At 43.1% G+C, this 23,021-nt stretch overlaps 2 protein-coding genes across 3 annotated transcripts in view; one reads left to right on the top strand and one right to left on the bottom strand.

Moving 5' to 3' along the window:
• Positions 1 to 8,196: 8,196 nt before the first annotated feature.
• Positions 8,197 to 16,669, bottom strand: LOC125452089 (coiled-coil domain-containing protein 127-like). 2 transcript variants are annotated; one of them, XM_048530066.2, is made up of 3 exons: positions 16,557 to 16,669; positions 11,250 to 11,387; positions 8,197 to 10,898 (listed from the first exon to the last, which is right to left on the bottom strand). In XM_048530066.2, exons 2-3 carry the CDS (start codon positions 11,371 to 11,373, stop codon positions 10,219 to 10,221), a joined length of 804 nt encoding a protein of 267 aa, XP_048386023.1. In that variant the 5' UTR covers positions 11,374 to 11,387; positions 16,557 to 16,669; the 3' UTR covers positions 8,197 to 10,218. The 2 variants fall into 2 exon arrangements, with proteins under 2 accessions (XP_048386023.1, XP_048386022.1); XM_048530065.2 differs by having other exon boundaries at positions 11,250 to 11,403.
• A 78-nt stretch (positions 16,670 to 16,747) lies between these two features.
• The window catches only part of sdha (succinate dehydrogenase complex, subunit A, flavoprotein (Fp)), a 36,019-nt gene continuing 29,745 nt past the window's right edge, over positions 16,748 to 23,021 (top strand). Inside the window, exons 1-3 of the mRNA XM_048529548.2 lie at positions 16,748 to 16,880; positions 17,491 to 17,580; positions 19,759 to 19,920. Of these exons, the coding sequence (XP_048385505.1) occupies positions 16,818 to 16,880; positions 17,491 to 17,580; positions 19,759 to 19,920 (315 nt within the window). The 5' untranslated portion in view covers positions 16,748 to 16,817. The remainder of the gene's footprint in view (positions 16,881 to 17,490; positions 17,581 to 19,758; positions 19,921 to 23,021) is intronic.

A 23,021-nucleotide genomic window follows, 5' to 3' on the forward strand; every position in this document is an offset into this window, starting at 1 on the left:
CTGGTTTTGGGATGCAGTGGGTGGGGGGGGAAGAGCTGGGCTGGTTGTGTGGTGCAGTGGGGGGAGGGGACGAACTAGGCTGGTTGAGGGATGCAGTAGGGGAAGGGGAGATTTTGAAACTGGTGAAGTCCACATTGATACCATATGGCTGCAGGGTTCCCAGGCGGAATATGAGTTGCTGTTCCTGCAACCTTCGGGTGGCATCATTGTGGCAGTGCAGGAGGCCCATGATGGACATGTCATCTAGAGAATGGGAGGGGGAGTGGAAATGGTTTGCGACTGGGAGGTGCAGTTGTTTGTTGCGAACTGAGCGGAGGTGTTCTGCAAAGCGGTCTCCAAGCCTCCGCTTGGTTTCCCCAATGTAGAGGAAGCCGCACCGGGTACGATGGATGCAGTATACCACATTATCTCTAGGATACTTTTCTTACAGGTTCTTTCAACAGTGTTTTGCTTTGTCAACGATGAGCAAATTTTATTTCATACTGGACAACAGCAACTCCCTGTCATTGTCTTAACATTGTGCATGACACTGAAGGGACTTTTCATCTGGGATAAGTAGCAGGAATTGTGAACATTTACATTCCAGGTAACTCTTTTTTCTAAATGTTGCTCTTTTACACGTTTGAAATAGCACAAAATGACACAAGAAAATTCTACATACTGTAACTCACTTTATATTCAAATTGGCACTTAAAGAAATTAGATGATAAATATGTTGAAATTTTGAACATAGCTAATAACTTTGTTCATTTTGATTCTTAATGATTTGCAATTATTTATTGTGATTGAAAATAGATGTGATGCAGTTAGGAAAGAGAAATTAGGATAGTTTGAACAGAATGGCAGGATGAATGTTTGCTTTGTCAAGTCCCAGGGCCAGGGTTGTTTGAAATCATGGAATCCCTACAGTGTGGAAACAGGCCCTTCGGCCCAACAAGTCCACACTGACTCTCAAGAGCATTCCCTCAGACCCATCCTTCTCACCCACCTAATCTACACATCCCTCAACACTATGGGCAATATTAGGCCAATCCACCTAACCTGCACATCTTTGGACTGTGGGAGAAAACCCACGCAGACACGGGGAGAATGTGCAAACTCCACACAGACAGTTGCCGAAGGGTGGAATTGAACCCAGGTCTCTGGCGCTGTGAGCCACGGTGCCACCCTAAGAGATGGACACACATGTCTGTAATGGTGCAGGAATACACCCTTATTCCACTCTGATAGGACACACATAGGTCAATGATTCTTTGACGATGTCAATTGGTTACAACAGTTCATTGTCCTGCCCAGAATGAATCCATCTATGGAACAAGTATTGGCAGCAGCAAATTGGCTAGCATCAACGATCAATTAGTAGTTTCAGTAATAAATGCTTCTTGCCATTGGTTTTGGTTAACTGATTTATTTTAGTTTGGGGATGTTTTGTCACATTTGTATTGGTCTATTAATACACTGTCCGATTGAACATTCTGTCTGAAAATGATAGCACTGAAAAAGAGCACTATGACCTAAACCAACAGGCTACATTCATTATGCTGAGTCCTGATCCAAAGAGGAGGATAGGCAGACTTGTCAGAAAGCAGTGGAGCATTAGGTCCAATATAGGAATGATCTACCAGTGCCAGTCTTTGTGTCATGCAAAACAAAGTCATTTGCCAAAGAAGACCTCAAGCCAGACTCTTCTCCACCTCTAGAAGAATGGAGAGGAAAAGAATGATCTGAAAGGACACTCAACAGCAGGTGGTCATTCCCTGGCAAGCAGCAACTTTCAGAGATGGAAAAAGAGTTACCTCGCATCGTACAGCCAGCCCTTTTTTCTCCTCCGAATATATATTCACGGTCTGAAGCTGCTCATAGAGACTGAGTGTGGAGTAAACTGGAACATGTTCATTAGTAATAACAGTTAGTGTTAGGGCCTTACAGTAAGTTAATGGCAAGTTCTGCTATTTGGGCCTTAAGGTTATTTTTAATTTTGTACCAATGGAGATCATTTCATGGTTTTCCTATTGTATTTCAGCTACAGGTAACAAATACCTTTTCAGTTACTTGTCCCACAAATTACTCCCACAGTTTTCATTTCTATCTTTAACATATGTTATTTGTCTTCATGTTTTAAAAATAAAAACAAAGTCCAGGTCACTGTTTTCAGAAGTCACAACTGTTATTTGTTAATGGAGCTTTCCTTTGGGCCAGTGAAGCTGCTAAAATCAATGGTAAAAATTGTAAATCTTTTCCATTAAAGAGTCGGGTATAAAGATAGTTTTGTACCCATCAGCTAACATCTCAGTAAATTATGTTAAGGTAACAGTCTTACAGGATGCCACTCCCTTCCATACTCCTTCATTCTGTCCTCAGAACAATCATTATATTAATTTAGTAATTTTCAAGATAATCCATTGGTCTATCCTCAGAATTAGCTTTGAAGTAATTCTTGTAACACTTCTCAATTATATAACATTCAACCATGTCATGGTAATACCCTGCTGTTGTAGCCTTATAATATTTTCTCATAATATACAGAACGTTATGTGAGTCTGAGCAACATGAGCTATGGTGAGATGTGTGGCAGGATTGGGCGACATTGAGGTCCATCTTGGTCATGAGGTGATTCCGCTTAATCATTTATGCTTTTCAGAGGTGGCATGGTGAGATTTTCGCTAGGCAGCAACAAGATGCTAATTGATGTGGATTACCATTGGTTAAATGCCATAGCCCATCTCATTAATATTCAGAATCCCATGTTTACCAAACTTGTCAAACAAGCCCAATATTGGACAAAGGTGACAAAGAAACCAGGGGCGAGCACCTGGCAGATTAAGCTCGCCACTTGCTCCAAACGGCTTCCATTGAATAACAGGGCATCAACATTTCAGGGCACAAGCCACAAACACACCCTATGTCCACAGACATAGGCATCCGATACGTGCCAGCCTCTGTGAGCTCTCAAGGCACCTCTCCAATACACTTACAGGATGATTCTGTACTTTAATGCAGCACCTCAGTCTGCACTGGCATTGTTTATTGGAATACTGCAGCAAGAGCACCGTCCTGGGGACATATACTTGACCAGACTGCATCTTCGACATGTTCACTCCTTGTCATAGTGCTTACTCACTTTGAGCCTACTTGGACGCTCACAGCATCCTTGCAGCGCCTTACCTTTTTACACTTTGCCTCCTCAGCCAGAGATACTAGCCTCGTATCACTGGTCTCTTACAAGGCGGTTATTGCATATGCCTGGCACAAAGCCAGGACCCTTGCCATATGGAGAGCTTTCATTCTGAGGCTCCCAACACAGTAAGTCAAGGACAATCTCAGATACCAGTTCAGGCCCAACTCAAAGTGGTCAAAATCAGGAACTTCTCCTCATAAGGGAGAACAGCCAGATCAAGGGCAACTCACCACCCATCTTGAGACTTTCTGCCATACTATGGGCTTTTCTCTTCACGGAATAAGGGAGAGGCCAATATTATGGAAAAAGAAAGTGGGTGACACAGCTATTAGTTTTGATGGTGGTGGCGAAGTGCCCTGCTCAAGTGAGTAGGCAATGCAGAGGACATGCAGGGTTTGTGATGTCAGGTGTGAGGGGTGGGTGGCAACAAGTGAAGGAAGATGTTGCAGACAACAGCAAATGTGTTACAACATGAGCTTTGGTGAGAGATGGGTCCAGTTGTACATGTACAGTGAGTGAGAGATACTGGAAAGAATACTTATGCTGGCAGAATAGGCGGGTGTTGACCTTCCTCCTACATTTCATTGGATGACTGAGACTGCAACCACCTCATTGCAACCTCAGACCATGGTGGCAAGGTCTGATGTTTTTTTCTTTGCAGATCCTGGAGGAGACAGCATATCCTAGCTGTTCATCAGCAAGAGCTCCAAGACACTGCCACATGGCACCATTTCCCCCAGTCTGCCATGTCTGGGGCAACATCAGGAATAATACAGGCCAGCTCTGGACTGAATGCTTGACTGGGTGCACAATAGGTTTTAGAGGTAGCACAGGCACAAGTGGTGCTTGTGAATTCTGGGAAACCTGCTGAGTGGCAAGCAGCCTGGGAATGATGCGCAGTAAGATGGAGCAGAAGTCAGATGTGAGCTATGGCATACTGGTGGGATAGGTAGTCAATTAGGTAAGTTTAGTGAGGTACAGCAAGAACCTCTCAAAACAATTTGACACAACTCAGATTTAACCAATAATTTTTAAAATTCAGTACTTTAGCTTTGTAGAATGCCAGATCATTTTGTAGATCACTTTCGTCTCTGCTGAACTATACATATTTACTTACCAGACCCGATGCTCCTTTATTCTTCAGCATCTGGAATATACTGATCCTGGCTTTATCATACTACTGTTACACGCACACTCTCACTGGCACCTCCTCCAGTCAGCTCAACAATCACCTTGTTGCACAATGATCATCTCTTAGCATGAATAGCTGTAGTCTAAAGTGCAAAGATTATGCAACCAGAATGATTATCACTAATGGCAATTTATTCAAGTATGAAGTTTTGCAATAAAATGAGGAGTACCACAAAGATTACTGTAACCCAGCACATTGATGTGAATAAATATACTGATTGACTGCTTACTCTGCCACAAAAATACATTAGTTAGAATATCCACATTGGGACTATCACATTTGGATTTTGAAATGTTGAGGTACTACCATATAAATGCTGCAACTTTCAGTTTGGATCATCATAAAGCAAGGAATAGAGTTTAAAAGCTTACTTGTAGTTAACAACAAAAAATGTTATTAAGTGTGTTCAGTCACTTACTTTTTTAATACAATTGAAAATCTCTAAAGATGTTTCATGATTTTTTTTATCAACTTTGTATGAGATTTATTAGAAGATTTTCCCCCAACTACGTTCATACGAAACACAGAAACTAGGAGCAGGAATAGGCTATTTAGGTCGTCAAGCCTCTTCAATATAATCATGACTGATCCTCCATCTCAATGCCATATAGCAACCTTCTCCCTTGAAACCTTTAATATTTAAAATTTTATCCACCATTTTCTTGGATATAGAACATAGAACATTACAGCACAGTAGAGGCCCTTCAACCCTCGATGTTGTGCCAACCTGTCATACCGATCTGAAGCCCATCTAACCTACACTATTCCATGTACGTCCATATGCTTATCCAATGACAACTTACATGTACCTAAAGTTGGCGAATCTACTACCGTTGCAGGCAAAGCATTCCATTCCCTTACTACTCTCTGAGTAAAGAAACTACCTCTGACATCTGTCCTATATCTTACTATGCCCCCTCGTGCTCGCCATCACCATCCTAGGAAAAAGGCTCTCCCTATCCACCCTATCTAACCCTCTGATTATTTTATATGTTTCAATTAAGTCACCTCTCAACCTTCTTCTCTCTGATGAAAACAGCCTCAAGTCCCTCAGCCTTTCCTCGTAAGACCTTCCCTCCATATATTCAGTCTTGATCTCCATAGTCGCCTGTGGTCGAGAATTCTCTAAGTTTACTAACCTTTGAATGGAGAAAGTTTTACCCATATCAATTCTAAATGGGCTGGCTAATATCCTGAGACTGTGTGCTATGGTTCTAGATTCACCAACCAGGGGAAAAAATCCTCCCTGCATCTTGTCTGTCCAGCTTGTTAGAATTTCATGCATTTCAATCAGATGTTCTCGCATCCTTTTAAACTGTATGGAATTATTCATTATTGTTGTGTTTTTGGAATGCTATAGTGTCTTCTGTTGTGAAGGTTAATCATTAGTACTAACTTCTCTGCCATGGTTTCCATTATTATTTTGCCAGCCTTGATCTCAATGGCCCATGTTCACTTTGGCCTCCCTCTTCCTTTTTATAAAAAAGCTCTTGCTCTCCCTCTTGATATTACTTACAAATTTAGTCTCAAAGCTTATTTTCTCCCACTTCTTTACGTTTTTGTAGGTTCTTAAAACTTTCCCAATCCCTTGTCTTACACGAATCTTTGCCGCATTGTAAGTTCTTTCTTTCAATTTGATGCAATCCTTAACTTCCCTGATTAACTATAATTTGTTTATATCCTTCTTAGAATACTTCCTTCTCATTGAGATATCTCTCTTCTGAGCTATGGTATAATATCTTGAATGTCTGCCATTGTTCTGCAATCATCTTTGATCCTATCCTCCTTTACTAGTCAGTTCGGTGCCGGCTCAGGTAGCAATTCAGAGATCATTAACTTGGATAAGGTTCTGTTTTTTTAAAATTTATTTCTTAATTGTTGAAAATCTTTCAGCTGACCCTCCTTCCTAGTCTTATTAATGTCACTGGTACAAATATGGATGACAACAATTGGATCCCTCCACTTCTACTCTAAGTTCTTCTCTAGCCATGAGAAAATGTTTTATTTTAAAAGAGGCAACACAGCCTTCAGGATCAGAGGTAATGGGAACTGCAGATGCTGGAGAATCTGAGGTAACAAAGTGTGAAGCTGGATGAACACAGCAGGCCAAGCAGCACCTCAGGAGCACAAAAGCTGACATTTCAGGTCTAGAGCCTTCATCAGCTTTCAGGATTCCTGCTTACAGCTGCTGAAAACAGTATCTATCTCCTTCATTATGCAGTCCCTTACACCTGCAACAATCCTATTTTCTCCGCCCAGTATGAATAGCCTGGTTCAATAATGGTTCAATGACTAGGTCACTCAACCTCCCTACAGTCAGCACTTTGTGTGCATAGCTTGCAAAATCCTCATAACTGTTAGATGATTGCAGAGGCCAGGGCCCCTCAGTTACAACACCCTTAGTCGTTTTACCTGCCTCGCCTGCAATCACAGTTGCCTATCCCTGATCGCAGCCCAAATTTGAATTACTTAGTCTGAGGCGTGTGACTGCCCTCTGGAACAAAGTGAGCTAGGTAACTTCCCCCTTCCATGATGTAGTACAATATCAGCAAATCAGACTCAAGTTGTGCAACTCGGATCCAAACTTCTTCGAGCTACATACACCTACTACAGATGCTGGAGAATCTGAGATAACAAGGTGTAGAGCTGGATGAACACAGCAGGTCAAGTAGCATCAGAGGAGCAGGAAAGCTGATGTTTCGGGCTTAGACCTTTCTACAGAAAAGATTTTGAGCCCCCGGTATAATTACCAACTTTCACCAGAATTTACATTGACACGTGCTGGGTAAAAGGTGGCTCAGAATCCACACAGAGTGGAGACAGGCCCTTCAGCCCAACAAGTCCAAACTGCCCCTCAGAGCATCCCACCCAGACCCATCCCCCTATAACCCACCTAATCCACTCATCCCTGGCCGCTCCACCCAACCTGCACATCTTTGGACTGTGGGAGGAAACCGGAGCATCCAGAGGAAATCCATGCACACACAAGGAGAACCTGCAGACTCCACACAGACAGTTGCCTGAGGCTGGAGTTGAACCCAGGACACTGGTGCTGTGAGACAGCAGGGCTAGCCACTGAGCCACCGCATCACCCAAAGGCTCAGGCCTGACAATTATACTTTATTGCTGACATTCATTAAGGGTCATAAATAATTGATCTGGAGGATTGTAGCAGAATAAATGGATCTGGAAATATAGGAAAATAAGAATTTCTAGAAGAATAAGGGATCACGCTTTATCTTGTTGGTTTTCGATCAGGCACTTGATGAAGCAATATTATGACTGTTGACTAGCCACAGCAATCAATCTCTATCAACTAACCTACAACTGATGTGACACAAAGAAAACCTCAAAGACGCAAGGCTTTCCGAATCATTGCTCTAAAGTGACTTACTCCTCTGAAACAAACCATATTTCCCATGTTATGTCTTAACTCAATCATACACTATAATCCAAACATTATTTTCAGAAAAAAAACATCTAATTTGCTCCTGAAGGAATCAATACAAACCTCTCACCACAAGAATCTGTTCACAGATACTTCCATCAGTTTTGAATTTACACTTTCTCCCTTCTGATATCACTTTCCGAAAGTGCGCCATGATCACTGGTAATATGGTGCTGATGAAGGTGAAATAGCTTGTTGAGATTCCCATTATCCAATTCACTCAGAATCCAAATAACAAAAAAAAATGCAATAATTGCAGAACCCACACACTTCCGATGATAATCTGACACAAAAACCAGACACAAACTATTAGTGTAACACAGTTATTCAGAAAAGTTTACATAACAGATAGGGTAAAGAAAGACAGCATTGATGATGTTTATTTATAGGATGGTTTTAATCAGTTCTAGGCATAAATCACCACTTGCATTGAAATTTCATGGAGATAAACATAATTCCTCCAAAAGGACAGGCAACAATAAATATTCAAAAAAGCATAGCATGCTTATCTGAAAGCCATTTAAAAAAAGAAATTCAGCAGAATTCAAGACTTTTATCTGATTCTTCACACATAATTCAGTCACAAGATTTCAATACCTTACAATTCAAAATCACTTGATTTGAAAACCCTTATACATGATCCAAATTCTACAAAGCTGTACATATCCCTTCACCACAGTTCTCAACATCTTTATTCAGATTAGCACAACAAAATTTTTATAAAGCAGAGATATTTAAAAACAAAGCTGCACTCAAATGCATCCATCTACCGAACCCCTGGATACAACTGAAGTTGCTCAGTTCATGCTCCTTGTGAAGCAGTGAATAATCCAGAGTAAACTGTGAAACAGATCAATCATGGAAGTTTCTAATTTATTGGCACCGTTGTCATAAATTGACTGATTAGAGATTTAATGAAATACATTGTTGATCAATGTTGTCTGCTCTTCCCCTTATTACTTACTTGTGCAACTGACCATCACTGTTCCGGCAAAAATATTTCAACAAATTCAGCATAAAGCAAACGTCACTGAGTATGATGATAGAAACAACTTCAGAAAGTGGTGACCTTTGTATTGTGCTTACCATCCCAGTTATCAGTCCTTAATTCTTCTTCCTAGGTTTTTGGTTGGATGTCCAAAAAAACCTTTATTTGATACTAAAATAGAAAGTCAAAGTTAATTTCAAACATTGTTTAAAAAGGAGATTTATGGACAATCCTCCAATTTCTTTATTGGCAGATCTGTCTTCACATAGAGGTCATCTAATATGTTCAAAGTTGAGTTAAACAGATTTTTGACCTACAAACAAATCAAGGATTACGGAGAGAAGGGGAAGCGTAAGGGGGAGCATCAAAGCAGAGCTGAATCCACATTCAGATCAGACACTGAGTGACAGATGTGAAAGGCCGAATAGTCTATTTGACAGGTAAGTGAAAGTGCAATGGACTTTACTTCAATCATCTGTTTGTTTCCTTTGTTAGTGAATGTTACAAGAGTTCAGCTAAATCTGTAGCTGCAGATATTGGTCTTTATATCTCACCCAATGGTAACACTATTTTTGCACGACAGATTGTAGGGAATGCAAGCTGGCAGTGGCTTACCAATGTCAAAGTCAAACATGGCTCCATTTAAACATCACTTCCAATCATCTTTCCCCTTTAGTGGTAAAACAAAAAGACAGGAGAAGGAAATAAGATGAATATGTGGCAAATTCAGTAGAGAGAGAGGACTGTACTAAGAGAGATAAAGGAAATGTGAAGGAACAATCATAGATGACATTTTAATTCAACTGTGTTTAGTAATTGCTGCATGGACCTTTACAAGTTAATGAAGAATTAGAAGTGTAAGTGTGCAAAATGTACAAACGTTTTTGATCCACAAAATACTCTCATCACTCACAATCAGGAATGTGGGAACTGTTTTCAACAAAACTGCAGGAATTGTTGGACAAGCTAGAGCAGGTTCAAATAAACATGAGCAAAATCCAGTGGTGGAGGTCTTTGATCCAACAACATGTTTCTCCACGCCACCAAGAATTATGATAAATTTACCACATCATGTCTCAAATTACTCACATACTGAATCCCAAAATTATCTTTTTGAACAAAAATCTAATTTGCATTTCTGAATACCGTGCTTTGACATCGTCTCCTTTTAGCAACGTTTGAGATTAATTTGCATTGACAACACGAATCCAACAGTTTCATGACATAATTAATACCTATAGATGGGTTCATGATAATACACCTTTTTTTAGTTCTATGCATGGCAATTTGTGAAGATCAGAATTCATGGCACATCTCCTCATTTCAAATTGCAGAATATTTTGTTGACTAATAATGACAGTTATTGGCTATTTTTCAGCAATTCCTGGTACAATTACATTTTTTTAGAAAAATCAGTCAGCTGGTTTTGCCAAAAAGGCTGCTTCAACTTTCTTGAATTTCTTCAGATCAGCTTGCAGCTCCCAGTATGCTAGATATAGCCACATTAACCTGCCGTTCTGTCTCTTGTCCCTGTTTTGTACATTTGCACAGTGTGTTTCGTATTTAAATATATTGTTCAAGCCAGTTTCAATATCTAATTCTCTAGCAACTGGGTTTGTGACAGCTTGGTTAAGCATCTTCCTTTCTAATTCCAGTCTTTCTTGTCGCGGTATGAAATAGCTGCAGAACAGATTTTGTCTATCAACCAGGGAATTTTCAAACTCTTTTATTACTGCTCTAGCTTTGCTTTGCCACACTGCTTCCCTTTCCATTATGTCTTGATACAGAGCTCCTGCTGCTCCAGAATATTGGAGGGAATGCTTTTTCTGCTCTAAATTTAAACGTTCTTCTTCCAGTTGTTTACGTTCCTCAACCAGCTGCCTGCTCTGTGCCAACAGGGCTTCACGGTAACTCTGGACTTTACTTTTGAGCTTCTCCTGCTCCAACTCACAACGTGCAAGCAAGCGTCGATTCTGAAGAATTGTGTCTTCATACTTCATTTTCAGATCTTTTTCTGTCGTGTTTATAATATTCTTACATTCTGCTCTTGCTTTGTCAATCTCCTTCTGAGATTCTCTGGACCAGATCCAGCCTTGCAAAATTAAATTGAGACAACAAAATTTAATTTCTGTTTGTTATTTTCTCAAAATCTGTGGGAAGACTTTCAACCACAGGCCACATCTCTCTGTCTTAAATAGCAGATATATCAAGAAATAACTTTAATATTGTGTAGTTTGCATCAAATAATGGTAAGACCATTGAGGGTCAGAAAGAGGTGAGAGGGGTTAGATTTTAAAACGAAAAATCAGGGAAATGTTTGAAAGGCTCACTTTTGTTCCCAAGCACACTTTTCATAAATTCCAGAAGGACAATTTTACAATGCTAAGTGCAAGGTTATGACAAACAGAACACTGCAACATAAATCTAAATGCACAACACTTACGAAAGGCAGCCAGTCCCAGCACAGGCACCAGCAAAGCATAATTCCACTTGCTTCCATCGCCACCACCATCCTGGTGATTGGGGAAAATATTCCAATGCTGTTCTGGCACGTTGAGATTATTCATGAAGTCACAGTCTGCTAGCAACAATAATATCTGGATTCAAGTAGCAGAAAACGAACAAAATTAAGCAAAGCACATTATGCAGAACATCAAGGAAACAGGTCATTTGGGGCAACATGTCCATCCTGGCAATTATGTTCCATCGAGGCCTGTTCCCAAACTTTGTCACAATCTTGTCCTCATATCCCTCCCTTTGATCCCTTGGTTTATACTTATTTATCTTCATTTTGAAGGAACCTATACTATCCACTTTAACTCCTCCTGGGATTGCAAAATTCAATCTTCACTTCTCTCTGGATAAAGTTGCTTCTCTGAATTCCCTCTTTGATTTCTCGATAATTGCCATATATTTATAATCCCCAGTTTTGCTCTTCCTGACAAGTGGGAACACACTGTCTGTGCTATCAAAACTTTTCAGAAGGTTAGAAGCCCCTATTAGGTCACTTCTCCATCTTTACTTTTTAGGGGAAAAATAAAAACACTTAGGCTGTTCACCCTTGTCCAATTGGTATAATGCAACAGTTTTGGTATACTTCTGGCAATTTTTTAAATTTAAAAGTTCAATAGATTGTACTAAATTATTTTTGTAAGCAGCATTGGGATATCATTTAAAATAAAAACTTGTGACCAACAAGTGTTATGATTCAATGATCATACTACTATTCAAAGCACACTCTATATTCTCAAATGCAGAACTGTATCTCTAAATCCTAACAAAGCGAATGAACAGTCAATTTAACTGGTCAAAGTACTTTAAAAAAAATTGATGGATTCTCCGGTATTTTGCACTATTCTCTGCTTTTCCCATCAATGTGAGCATAATTTTAATTAAAACAAATGGTACTGGAGGTAACTCATGTCAGCTGAAAATGCTTAACATAAGTAGTAATAAGTTCTTTTTGCCTTTCTCATGCTCTTGCATTTTACACTACTCTATATAAAATCCAAGGCCATTGAAGTCAGTAGCACTGTATGCTGGTTCTCTATTATTTAATTAATTCCTTTGTTTCTTCCTACCACTTAATCAAATCAGACTGCATTTCCCATCTGTCTGTGCATTTGCTAACACACATTAGGCATGGGTTAGAAATTCATGAATAGCACAATACAGTTACACCACAACTTAGAAATGTGCAGGCTGATAAGGAATGGGTGACCAGGCAGTCCAAGAAAACTGGGTTTGTACAGATACCCCCTGCTCACAAACTGATTTTCCAGTTTGGACACAAGACGCAGGTGGGGAAGAAGAATGGAAGAGCAGTACCAATAGGCAACTCTTTAGTCAGATATTCCTGCCACTGTAAACATGACTCCAAGAATGTACGATAAAGAAGAAGGGTTTCGATCTGAAACATCAGCTTTTTGCTGCTCTGATGCTGCTTGGCCTGCTATGTTCAGCCAGCTCTACACTGTGTTATCTCAGATTCTCAAGCATCGGCAGTTCCTACTATCTCTCCAAGAATGTATGTTGCCTCCCTCGAGCCAGGCTGAAAGATGTCACAGAACAGATGCAGTATATGCTCTTAGGATAGGATGAACAAATAGAGACTGTCACGCTATTGGTACCAATGAATTAAATACGATGACAGATGAACTCCTGAAAGCAGATTTCAGGACACTCAGAAGGAAATTGCAAAACATGACATCCAAAGCAGTAATCTCATGATTACAAGTGCCAAGTAGTAATGACCACAGAAATGGAAAAAGTGAGCAATTTAACATATTACTGGAAAATTGGTTTCAGAGGAAGGCCATGAGATTTCTGAAGCATCACAACTGGTTCTAGGCCTCCTGTATAAGACTGATGGGGTGCATCTTGGCAGGAAACAAAACAGAAATTGCTGGAAAATCTCAGCAGGTCTGGCAGCACCTGCACAGAGAAATCAGAGTTAATGTTTTGGGTCCAGTGACCCCTTTTTCAGAACAGAAATATTGAAGTATGCTTAAATAGGCTGTGAGTATGAGTATTGAGATCACATGCCCAAGTCTACACATTTTTGTTTACATTAATTAGAAATGTGTTTAACTTCACTTTGAATCCTTATTAGCCAACATGTTTGGTTGTTGTTTAAAGACTTCCATGTATATGTACATGTACTTCCCACAACTGATGTCTTAGCAGCACCTGATAGCCCATGCAGTAACTCTGAAGCATAGTGATTGTTGTTGAAATAACTCCAAGGCGGCCGGTATCCTGTCACCAAGACACCCTTTATTTACACATGCATAGTACATGGCACTGATCCAGCTTGCTCAGTGTCAACTCCTAGAGTGAACAGAACCCCTGGGACTCTTGTTATATCCATCAGCCAGGGCTCCCGGATTGAGAACACTGAGCCAGGTTCAATCGGGAAACTCCTTTTCTATGAGATCCACCTGGTTGACCTGTTCTAATCACTGTGACGAATTAAACCTTGCAGGCAAACGTGCACATAGCAGTCTCCCAGAAACAACGACACGTGTCCCTGGAGAAGCTCAGCAGGTCTGGAACCAGTTCTGAGGAAGGGTTGCCGGACCCGAAACGTTAACTCAGTTTTTTTATCCTTCACTGATGCTGCCAGACCTGCGGAGTTTCTCCAGCAACTAAAACCATCATCTCCAACACCATTCACGACCTCATCACCTCAGGGGACCTCCCACCCACAGCCTCCAACCTCATTGTTCCCCAACCCCGCACGGCCCGTTTCTATCTCCTTCCCAAAATCCACAAACCTGCCTGCCCTGGTCGACCCATCGTCTCAGCCTGCTCCTGCCCCACCGAACTCATCTCCACCTATCTGGACCCCATTTTCTCCCCTTTGGTCCAGGAACTCCCCACCTACGTCCGTGACACCACCCACGCCCTCCACCTCCTCCAGGACTTCCAATTCCCTGGCCCCCAACACCTCATATTCACCATGGACGTCCAGTCCCTGTACACCTGCATTCCGCATGGAGATGGCCTCAAGGCCCTCCGCTTCTTCCTGTCCCGCAGGCCCGACCAGTCCCCCTCCACCGACACTCTCATCCGCCTAGCTGAACTCGTCCTCACACTCAACAACTTCTCTTTTGACTCCTCCCACTTCCTACAGACTAAGGGGGTGGCCATGGGCACCCGCATGGGCCCCAGCTATGCCTGCCTCTTTGTAGGTTACGTGGAACAGTCCCTCTTCCGCACCTACACAGGCCCCAAACCCCACCTCTTCCTCCGGTACATTGATGACTGTATCGGCGCCGCCTCTTGCTCCCCAGAGGAGCTCGAACAGTTCATCCACTTCACCAACACCTTCCACCCCAACCTTCAGTTCACCTGGGCCATCTCCAGCACATCCCTCACCTTCCTGGACCTCTCAGTCTCCATCTCAGGCAACCAGCTTGTAACTGATGTCCATTTCAAGCCCACCGACTCCCACAGCTACCTAGAATACACCTCCTCCCACCCACCCTCCTGCAAAAATTCCATCCCCTATTCCCAATTCCTCCGCCTCCGCCGCATCTGCTCCCACGACAAGACATTCCACTCCCGCACATCCCAGATGTCCAAGTTCTTTAAGGACCACAACTTTCCCCCCACGGTGATCGAGAACGCCCTTGACCGCGTCTCCCGCATTTCCCGCGACACATCCCTCACACCCCGCCCCCGCCACAACCGCCCCAAGAGGATCCCCCTCGTTCTCACACACCACCCTACCAACCTCCGGATACAACGCATTATCCTCCGACACTTCCGCCATTTACAATCCGACCCCACCACCCAAGACATTTTTCCATCCCCACCCCTGTCTGCTTTCCGGAGAGACCACTCTCTCCGTGACTCCCTTGTTCGCTCCACACTGCCCTCCAACCCCACCACACCCGGCACCTTCCCCTGCAACCGCAGGAAATGCTACACTTGTCCCCACACCTCCTCCCTCACCCCCATCCCAGGCCCCAAAATGACATTCCACATCAAGCAGAGGTTCACCTGCACATCTGCCAATGTGGTATACTGCATCCACTGTACCCGGTGCGGCTTCCTCTACATTGGGGAAACCAAGCGGAGGCTTGGGGACCGCTTTGCAGAACACCTCCGCTCAGTTTGCAAAAAACAACTGCACCTCCCAGTCGCAAACCATTTCCACTCCCCCTCCCATTCTCTTGATGACATGTCCATCATGGGCCTCCTGCACTGCCACAATGATGCCACCCGAAGGTTGCAGGAACAGCAACTCATATTCCGCCTGGGAACCCTGCAGCCATATGGTATCAATGTGGACTTCACCAGCTTCAAAATCTCCCCTTCCCCTACTGCATCCCTCAACCAGCCCAGTTCGTCCCCTCCCCCCACTGCACCACACAACCAGCCCAGCTCTTCCCCCCCACCCACTGCATCCCAAAACCAGTCCAACCTGTCTCTGCCTCCCTAACCGGTTCTTCCTCTCACCCATCCCTTCCTCCCACCCCAAGCCGCACCCCCCGCCACCTACTAACCTCATCCCACCTCCTTGACCTGTCCGTCTTCCCTGGACTGACCTATCCCCTCCCTACTTCCCCACCTATACTCTCCTCTCCACCTATCTTCTTTACTCTCCATCTTCGGTCCGCATCCCCCTCCCTCCCTATTTATTCCAGAACCCTCTCCCCATCCCCCTCTCTGATGAAGGGTCTAGGCCCGAAACGTCAGCTTTTGTGCTCCTGAGATGCTGCTTGGCCTGCTGTGTTCATCCAGCTTCACACTTTGTTATCTTGGAATCTCCAGCATCTGCAGTCCCCATTATCTCTTTCTCCAGCAACTTCTGTTTTTGTTCCTGATCTACAGCATCCGCAGCTTTCATTTTATTTTCAAAAACTTATATGTCCCACTATGTCTCCCAACAACAACCTGATAACAGTCACACCTGCTGATTTATACTTTACAATGTTCTCAGGCACCACCATCCCCATCCCCATCCCTGGGTACGTCCTATCCCCCAAAAACTCAGGGCAGGCCCAGCAGAGGCGATAGCCTCATGATACACCGCCAGGAGAGAGATACTCTGGACGTCCACTGAGCACAGACCCCGGTGAATGACGCCTCTCTCCTCCCCCTCTTTCTCCTGTCTCTTTATCACCATCTTCTGATGGCGCAGTTCTTCACTGCAGCCACTTCCCACCGCCTGAGGGAGAAGCACACGGTGACCGACCAGATTGAGCTCGACCTCAACACCCCATGCGGTGACAGCCTTTACCTGCTTTTCTTTCTTTCCCTGTTGTTTTGCGGTCGTTGAGGTTAACCGGCTCGGACCGCCCCGGAACGGATAGTCGAGCCGCCGACCTCCCCGGCAAATGGACCAGTCCGACCGCCCCCAACAAGCCCCAAATAACAAACTCATAACCACGGCAAATGGACCAGTCCGACCGCCCCCCAAACTCATAACCACGGCAAATGGACCAGTCCGATCTCTCCGCCCTGGGCCTGGCGGCACTGCGCAGGCGTCGGCTGATACAAGATGGCGGCGCGTTGCTTGGTGTTTGCTTTGGGGAAGCGTCGGTTTAGAGTGGGCCTGAGGCAGGTGAGCAGCTCCAGGTCACGGTGGGCATCACACAGGTCAAGGTCAGGGTAGGCCTCAGCGAGCAAGTGGTTGTTATAGGCGACAGGTCGAGCTCGGACTAGTGTTAGTTGTTAGTCACTGCAAGGTTATCCTGGTTGTGTAACCAGCAACAGCCACATAACCGGTTATTGTCAGCCATGAGTTATATCAGTGTTCTCCTGTCCTATCAGTGTTATTCTGGTCCTAGACTTCCAGAAAGCTATTGTGAGTATCTTGGCTATACTGGGCAGAGGGGCAGTAAGGTTCATCTGTGGTCCAGATCTAGAGGTAAACGGTACATAAGATGTCCGAGCGGGGAAATGCAGCTCTACTAACGACAGAATATTGAAATGCCCCATGAAGTGTGATGACAAAAAATGTGATCAGTTCTGTGATTAAAAAATATCTTTCACTGGAAGCATTCATCATTGGCTTCCTCGCAGATCCTGCTGTCCCTTGCCCATAGCCACCCTCGCTTTCATGTCTGTGTGGCCTCTCCACCAGTGTTCTGAACCCCCTTAGCCTGAAATATGTTTCCAATTGTGACTTCATGATGTATGATTCTAATTACTTGTGCTTTCTATTTTTACAGATTCCAACAGTGTACCAAACTGCAGCTTGCAGATTCCACTTTGCTGTCAATGGGAAACATAACAAAAACGCAAACAAAGTTTCAAATGCAGTAAGTAAGGGTTATATTTGGTTACTCGATCACCTTTGCCCAGTATTATTGCAGCAAATTCTAACACATGTTCAAATGCAAAATATAACGAGGAGTAGAGCTGGATGAACACAGCAGGCCAAGCAGCATCAGAGGAGCAGCAAAGCTGACATTTCAGGCCTAGACCCTAGAAGATGAGCAAAGGCTTAAGAAAAAAAAATGCTGTCACCTGAGCAGTGTTACCAAAGATCTTTCTGAAGAAGGGTCTAGGCTTGAGATGTCAGCTTTCCTGCTCCTCTGATGCTGCTTGTCCTGTTGTGTTCATCCAGCTCTAAACCTTGTTATCTCAGATTCTCCATCATCTGCAGTTTGTACTCTCTCTCTCTCTCTCTCTCTCTCTCTCTCTCTCTCTCTCTCTCTCTCTCTCTCTCTCTCTCTCTCTCTCTCTCTCTCTCTCTCTCGTTAATTTTAGTTTCAGAATGTGGTGATGTTTTCTGAATTTCAGGACTGTATCTGTAGGTGCTTGTTAAGTTTAGCTGACTGCTCTCTGCCACTAACCAAATCATATCAGTTCTAACCAAGTAGATGAAATCTGCATCAACCCTGAGTCACTACTCTTGACTTCAGGTTTATGCCTGGCAAATCAGGGTCTTCTTTCTCTCCAGAATGTCTTGATGATGCACAATGCCTTTCTATGGGGCAAGTGTTTGGACCTGGATCCAATGATCCTTGGTAACACTGCTCAGTGACACCAATTTTTTTTTCTAAGCCTTTGCTCATTATCTTTGTAAGTTTGAGCTTATCCAACATCTGGTATCAGATGAGCACAGGTTTTCTTCAATTTAATATTGGGAAAACTGAAGCCATTTTTTCTTAGTTTAGACAGCACAGTGGCTCAGTGCTTAGCCTCACAGCTCTGGGGATTTGGGTTCGATTCTAGCTTTGGCTTTCTCCCCAGAGTCCAGAGATGTGGAGGGATGTGTAGGTTGGCCATACTAAAGTACCTGTATCCAAACTTGTACATTTGCTAGACTTGACTATTCCAAGGTACTCCTAGTTGTTCATTTGTATTCTGTATTCAGTAAACTAAAGTCAGGGTCATTTAAAACTCTGTTAGGGTTCATGTCTGTCTTTTTTTTAATGTTTGCAGCACATGATCGCCCTGTATGTCTTTACCTCTTTTCTGGCTTCTGGTCAAGCAATGTCTTGAGAACATTTCCAACTTTGTTTTCAAATATGTGATATTTTTCCCCCCTTCCTGTTCCTAATAGAACATAGAACAGTACAGCACAGAACAGGCCCTTCAGCCCACAATGTTGTGCCGACCATTGATCCTCATGTATGCACCCTCAATTTCTGTGACCATATACATGTCCAACAGTCTCTTAAATGACCCCAATGACCTTGCTTCCACAACTGCTGCTGGCAACGCATTCCATGCTCTCACAACTCTCTGCGTAAAGAACCTGCCTCTGACATCCCCTCTATACTTTCCACCAACCAGCTTAAAACTATGACCCCTTGTACTAGCCATTTCTGCCCTGGGAAATAGTCTCTGGCTATCAACTCTATCTATGCCTCTCATTAATCTTCTCCAACTCCACAGACTTGCTAGATATCAGTACTTCTGTAGTTCTAGCAACTTGTGCAATTACAATTTGAATTGTCACATCATTGGTGTTTGTGCCTTCTGTTGCCTAGGCTCCAAGCTTAGGACATTGAGATAGCAAGAGCTGCAGATGCTGGAGTCAGAGATAATAGAGATAATGGAACTGGATGAACACAGCCGGCCAGGCAGCATCAGAGGAGCAGGAAAGCTGACGTTTCGGATTGAGACCCATTTCTGAAGAAGGGTGCAGTCCCAAAACGTCAACTTTCCTGCTCCTCTGCTGCCTGGCCTGCTGTGTTCCTCCACTCTACACTGTTAAGCTTTGGCTTTTATTCCTTTTACATCTTGACCTTGTTTCCCTCCTTTTTAAGATATTCTGAAATCCTTTTTGGTCATCTGACCTAACATTTCCTTTGTATAATTTTGTTTTCTAATGCTCCTGTGAAGTGCCTTAGATCTTTCCTTGCATTAGAGGTGCTGTAAATATAAGGTTTTTTTGAGCATCAGTAAATGTTGTCATCTGATTCTTTACTTTTACAGTCTGAACCATTGACATAGTAACCACAATGTATCTTGTTTCTTGAATATAGATTTCTACTCAGTACCCAGTGGTTGATCATGAATTCGATGCAGTGGTTGTTGGAGCAGGTGGTGCTGGTTTGCGAGCAGCTTTTGGTTTATCTGAAGCTGGTTTCAACACTGCTTGTATTACAAAACTCTTTCCTACCAGATCGCACACAGTTGCTGCTCAGGTGAGACACTAGTGTTCTTTTTGTGAATTGTAAGCAGCAATATGCTCTGATTTTTATACTTAAATATGAACAGTTGTACAAACTCTTTTCACAACCATTGTTTTTGAGCAGTGTGAGCGAATATCATGAGAGCCATTCAGAATGTAAATTGTAGGAAGTTAGATGCCAAGGACATGGCTGTGGTTAGTGGTCAGAGATCCAGTTTGGGTGCACGCTAGTGAATATAGCTGGTCAAGAAATGGCTAGCTTCTGTGCTAGGGGATGTAACTGTGGCTGGGACTGGTGCGTGCTGATATGACCTGAGCTGGTAGTATAGTATGTGGCTGGGACCCTTGTTCGGATATGTGTTGTGTTATGCATGAGAAGACTTTTTTTGGGAAGGATGTGCATAGCAAAATTCCACATGCAGCAGTAGGATTAATGCCAATATAAATATATTGAGAGATGCATGTCCTTAAATCCTCAAAAGAGGCAGCACAGATAAGTAAGGTGGTTAAGAAGGTACAGACAGCCATTATTGTTCAAGGAATTGAACATAGGATCAAATAGGTTATGATGGAGTTGTATATAACATTTGGGCTACAGCCAAAATACTGTATGCAATTCTGGCGGCCATGCTACAAGAATGATGTGATTGTACTATGGACGAAATGTTGCCCTACTTGGATCAATTCAACCACAAGCAACTAGGCTGGGTTATTTTCCTTAAGAGCAGAGAAGGCCGAGCGGGTATCTGAGTAAGCTGTACAAAATAATGGGGAGGCATAAACAGGGGCAGATAGGGTGAAATTTTTCCTCTGCGTGGAGAGGATTAAGAAGAGAGGTTTTCATCCAAAGGGTTTTGAGAGTCTGAACTCTCTCTGACTGGTTGGCAGAGGCAGACATTCAGAACTATTTTGATGAGCATTCAATACCGTAAGCAAACAAGGATTTGGGCCAAGTGCTGGGAAATGGGATTAGAATAGATAGATGTTTGATGGCCTGTTTGCCCATGCTGGTCAGAGAATCTCTGTGTGCTGTGAAAACTCTGTGACACTGAGTGTTGGGCTGGTCACCAGTTAAGCTGCTTGCCTTGAGTAAAGTGATGTGATCTTGTAAAGTCTATTTGAAAGATGGAGTAAGCAACTTAAAATCTTGGCTTTAAAAAATATGGCATCTTTTGTCAATGCAGCAGCTCCTCGATAATGCAAAGAATTTTGTCATCAATTTTCTGGGATCAGACTTAAAGCCACCATATCCTACCTCTGATGAAAATGTTGCCTTTGAGGCAAAACTAACAATATGCTGTAGTAACTTGGAAAAGAATACTTTTTAGATATAGGTTCATTCAGGTGCATGAAAACTAAAGTTGCAGATTTGTGAAACTGTACAAGATTGCTTACAGACTCTAAGTGTGCATGTATTGGGATGTAAAGTTGTGAGGGTAATGTATATCTGTGCAAGATACGATACAGAACTAATTATGAGCTCTGTGGATGTCAGGGATGAGGGAGGCTGTTTTTATAATGGAATGTATAGTTGTCAATTTTGGGTTAGAAGCTGCGTATGGACCTTCCCCTCGTCGTCAGGTCAGAAGTGAGGATGTTCACTGCGCAGTGTTCAGCCCATTTCTGATTTCACGGTTGCTGAAGCAGCCCATGCTCCAATACAACAATATCCAGGCTTAGGCTGAAAAGTGGAAAGTAATATTCATGCTACAAATGCCAAGCTATGACCATCGCCATTGTTTTTGAGCAGAGACAACCTAACTATAGGCTGAGCAGGAAAGCTGAAGTTTCAGGCCTAGAAGGGTCTAGGCCCTAAACGTCCGTTTTCCTGCTCCTAAGATGCTGCTTGGCCTGCTGTGTTCATCCAGCTGTACACCTTGTTATCTTGGAATTTCCAGCATCTGCAGTTCCTATTATCGCAGAGATAATCGAACTACTGCTCGTTGACATTCAATGGTGTTACCATCACTGAATCCCCCATTATCAACATCCTGCGGGTTATCATTGACCAGAACTCAGCTGGACTCATCTCACAAACACAGTGGCTACAGGAGCAGGTCAGAGGCTAGGACTACTAGGGGGAGTGATTCACCTAACTCCACAAAGCCTGTCCAGCATCTACAAGGCACGAGTCAGGAGTGTGATGGAATACACCCCACTTGCCTGGATGCATGCAGCTCCAACAATACTCAAGAAGGTTGACAGCATCCCGGATAAAGTAAACACTGCATCCACAAGCATCAAATCCCTTTGCCACCGATGCTCAGTGTATACTATCTACAAGATGCACTGCAGAAATTCACCAAAGATTCTCCGCACATTCCAAATCCACAACCACTTCCATCTAGAAGGACCCAGGCAGCAGATACATGGGAACACCACCACCTCCAACTTCTCCTCCAAATCACTCACCGTCCTGACTTGGAAATATATCGCTGTTCCTTCACTGTTTCTGTGTCAAAATCCTGGAATTCCCTCCCGAATGGTATTGTGAGTCAACCCATAACAAGTGGACTGCAGCAGTTCAGGAAGGTAGCTCACTACCACCTTCTCAAGGTCAACTAGGGGTAGGCAATAACAGCTGAGCAGCCAGTAACGCCACATTCCACAAATCAATGAAAAAATTGTTGGACAGTCCCTAGACTCAACTCTAAATGAAGAAATGGATATGTGCTATGAAGCAATAACCTCCAATCTAACAACTGAAGTAAATGTGTACAGTGATAACAAAGTGTGAAGCTGGATGAACACAGCAGGCCAAGCAGCATCATAGGAGCAGTACTGCTTAGATTGTAAAGTAGCATTAAGAATAAGTTTAAACATAAAAAAGAGGGCAAGAGTAGACCATTCAGCCCTTTGATCCTGTACCGTCATTCCATAGGATCATGCCTGAATATCCAATTCACAACCCTGTTCCTGTGTTTTCCCTTTGGCCCTAAGTACTATATCTAACTCCATCTTGACAACGTTATTTCATGAAGCACAATCAAAAGTGAGTCAAGTTCTCCTGCGACATTGAAATTAGGAATAATTAGTGGGACTAATTCAACAGGCTATTTCTCTTTTAATCTCATCCTATGCTTCATCTGATTGTTTGATGTTGATACTAACTAT

This window comes from Stegostoma tigrinum, chromosome 5, assembly GCF_030684315.1.
Source record: "Stegostoma tigrinum isolate sSteTig4 chromosome 5, sSteTig4.hap1, whole genome shotgun sequence".
In the NCBI taxonomy this organism is placed as follows: Eukaryota; Metazoa; Chordata; class Chondrichthyes; order Orectolobiformes; family Stegostomatidae; genus Stegostoma; species Stegostoma tigrinum.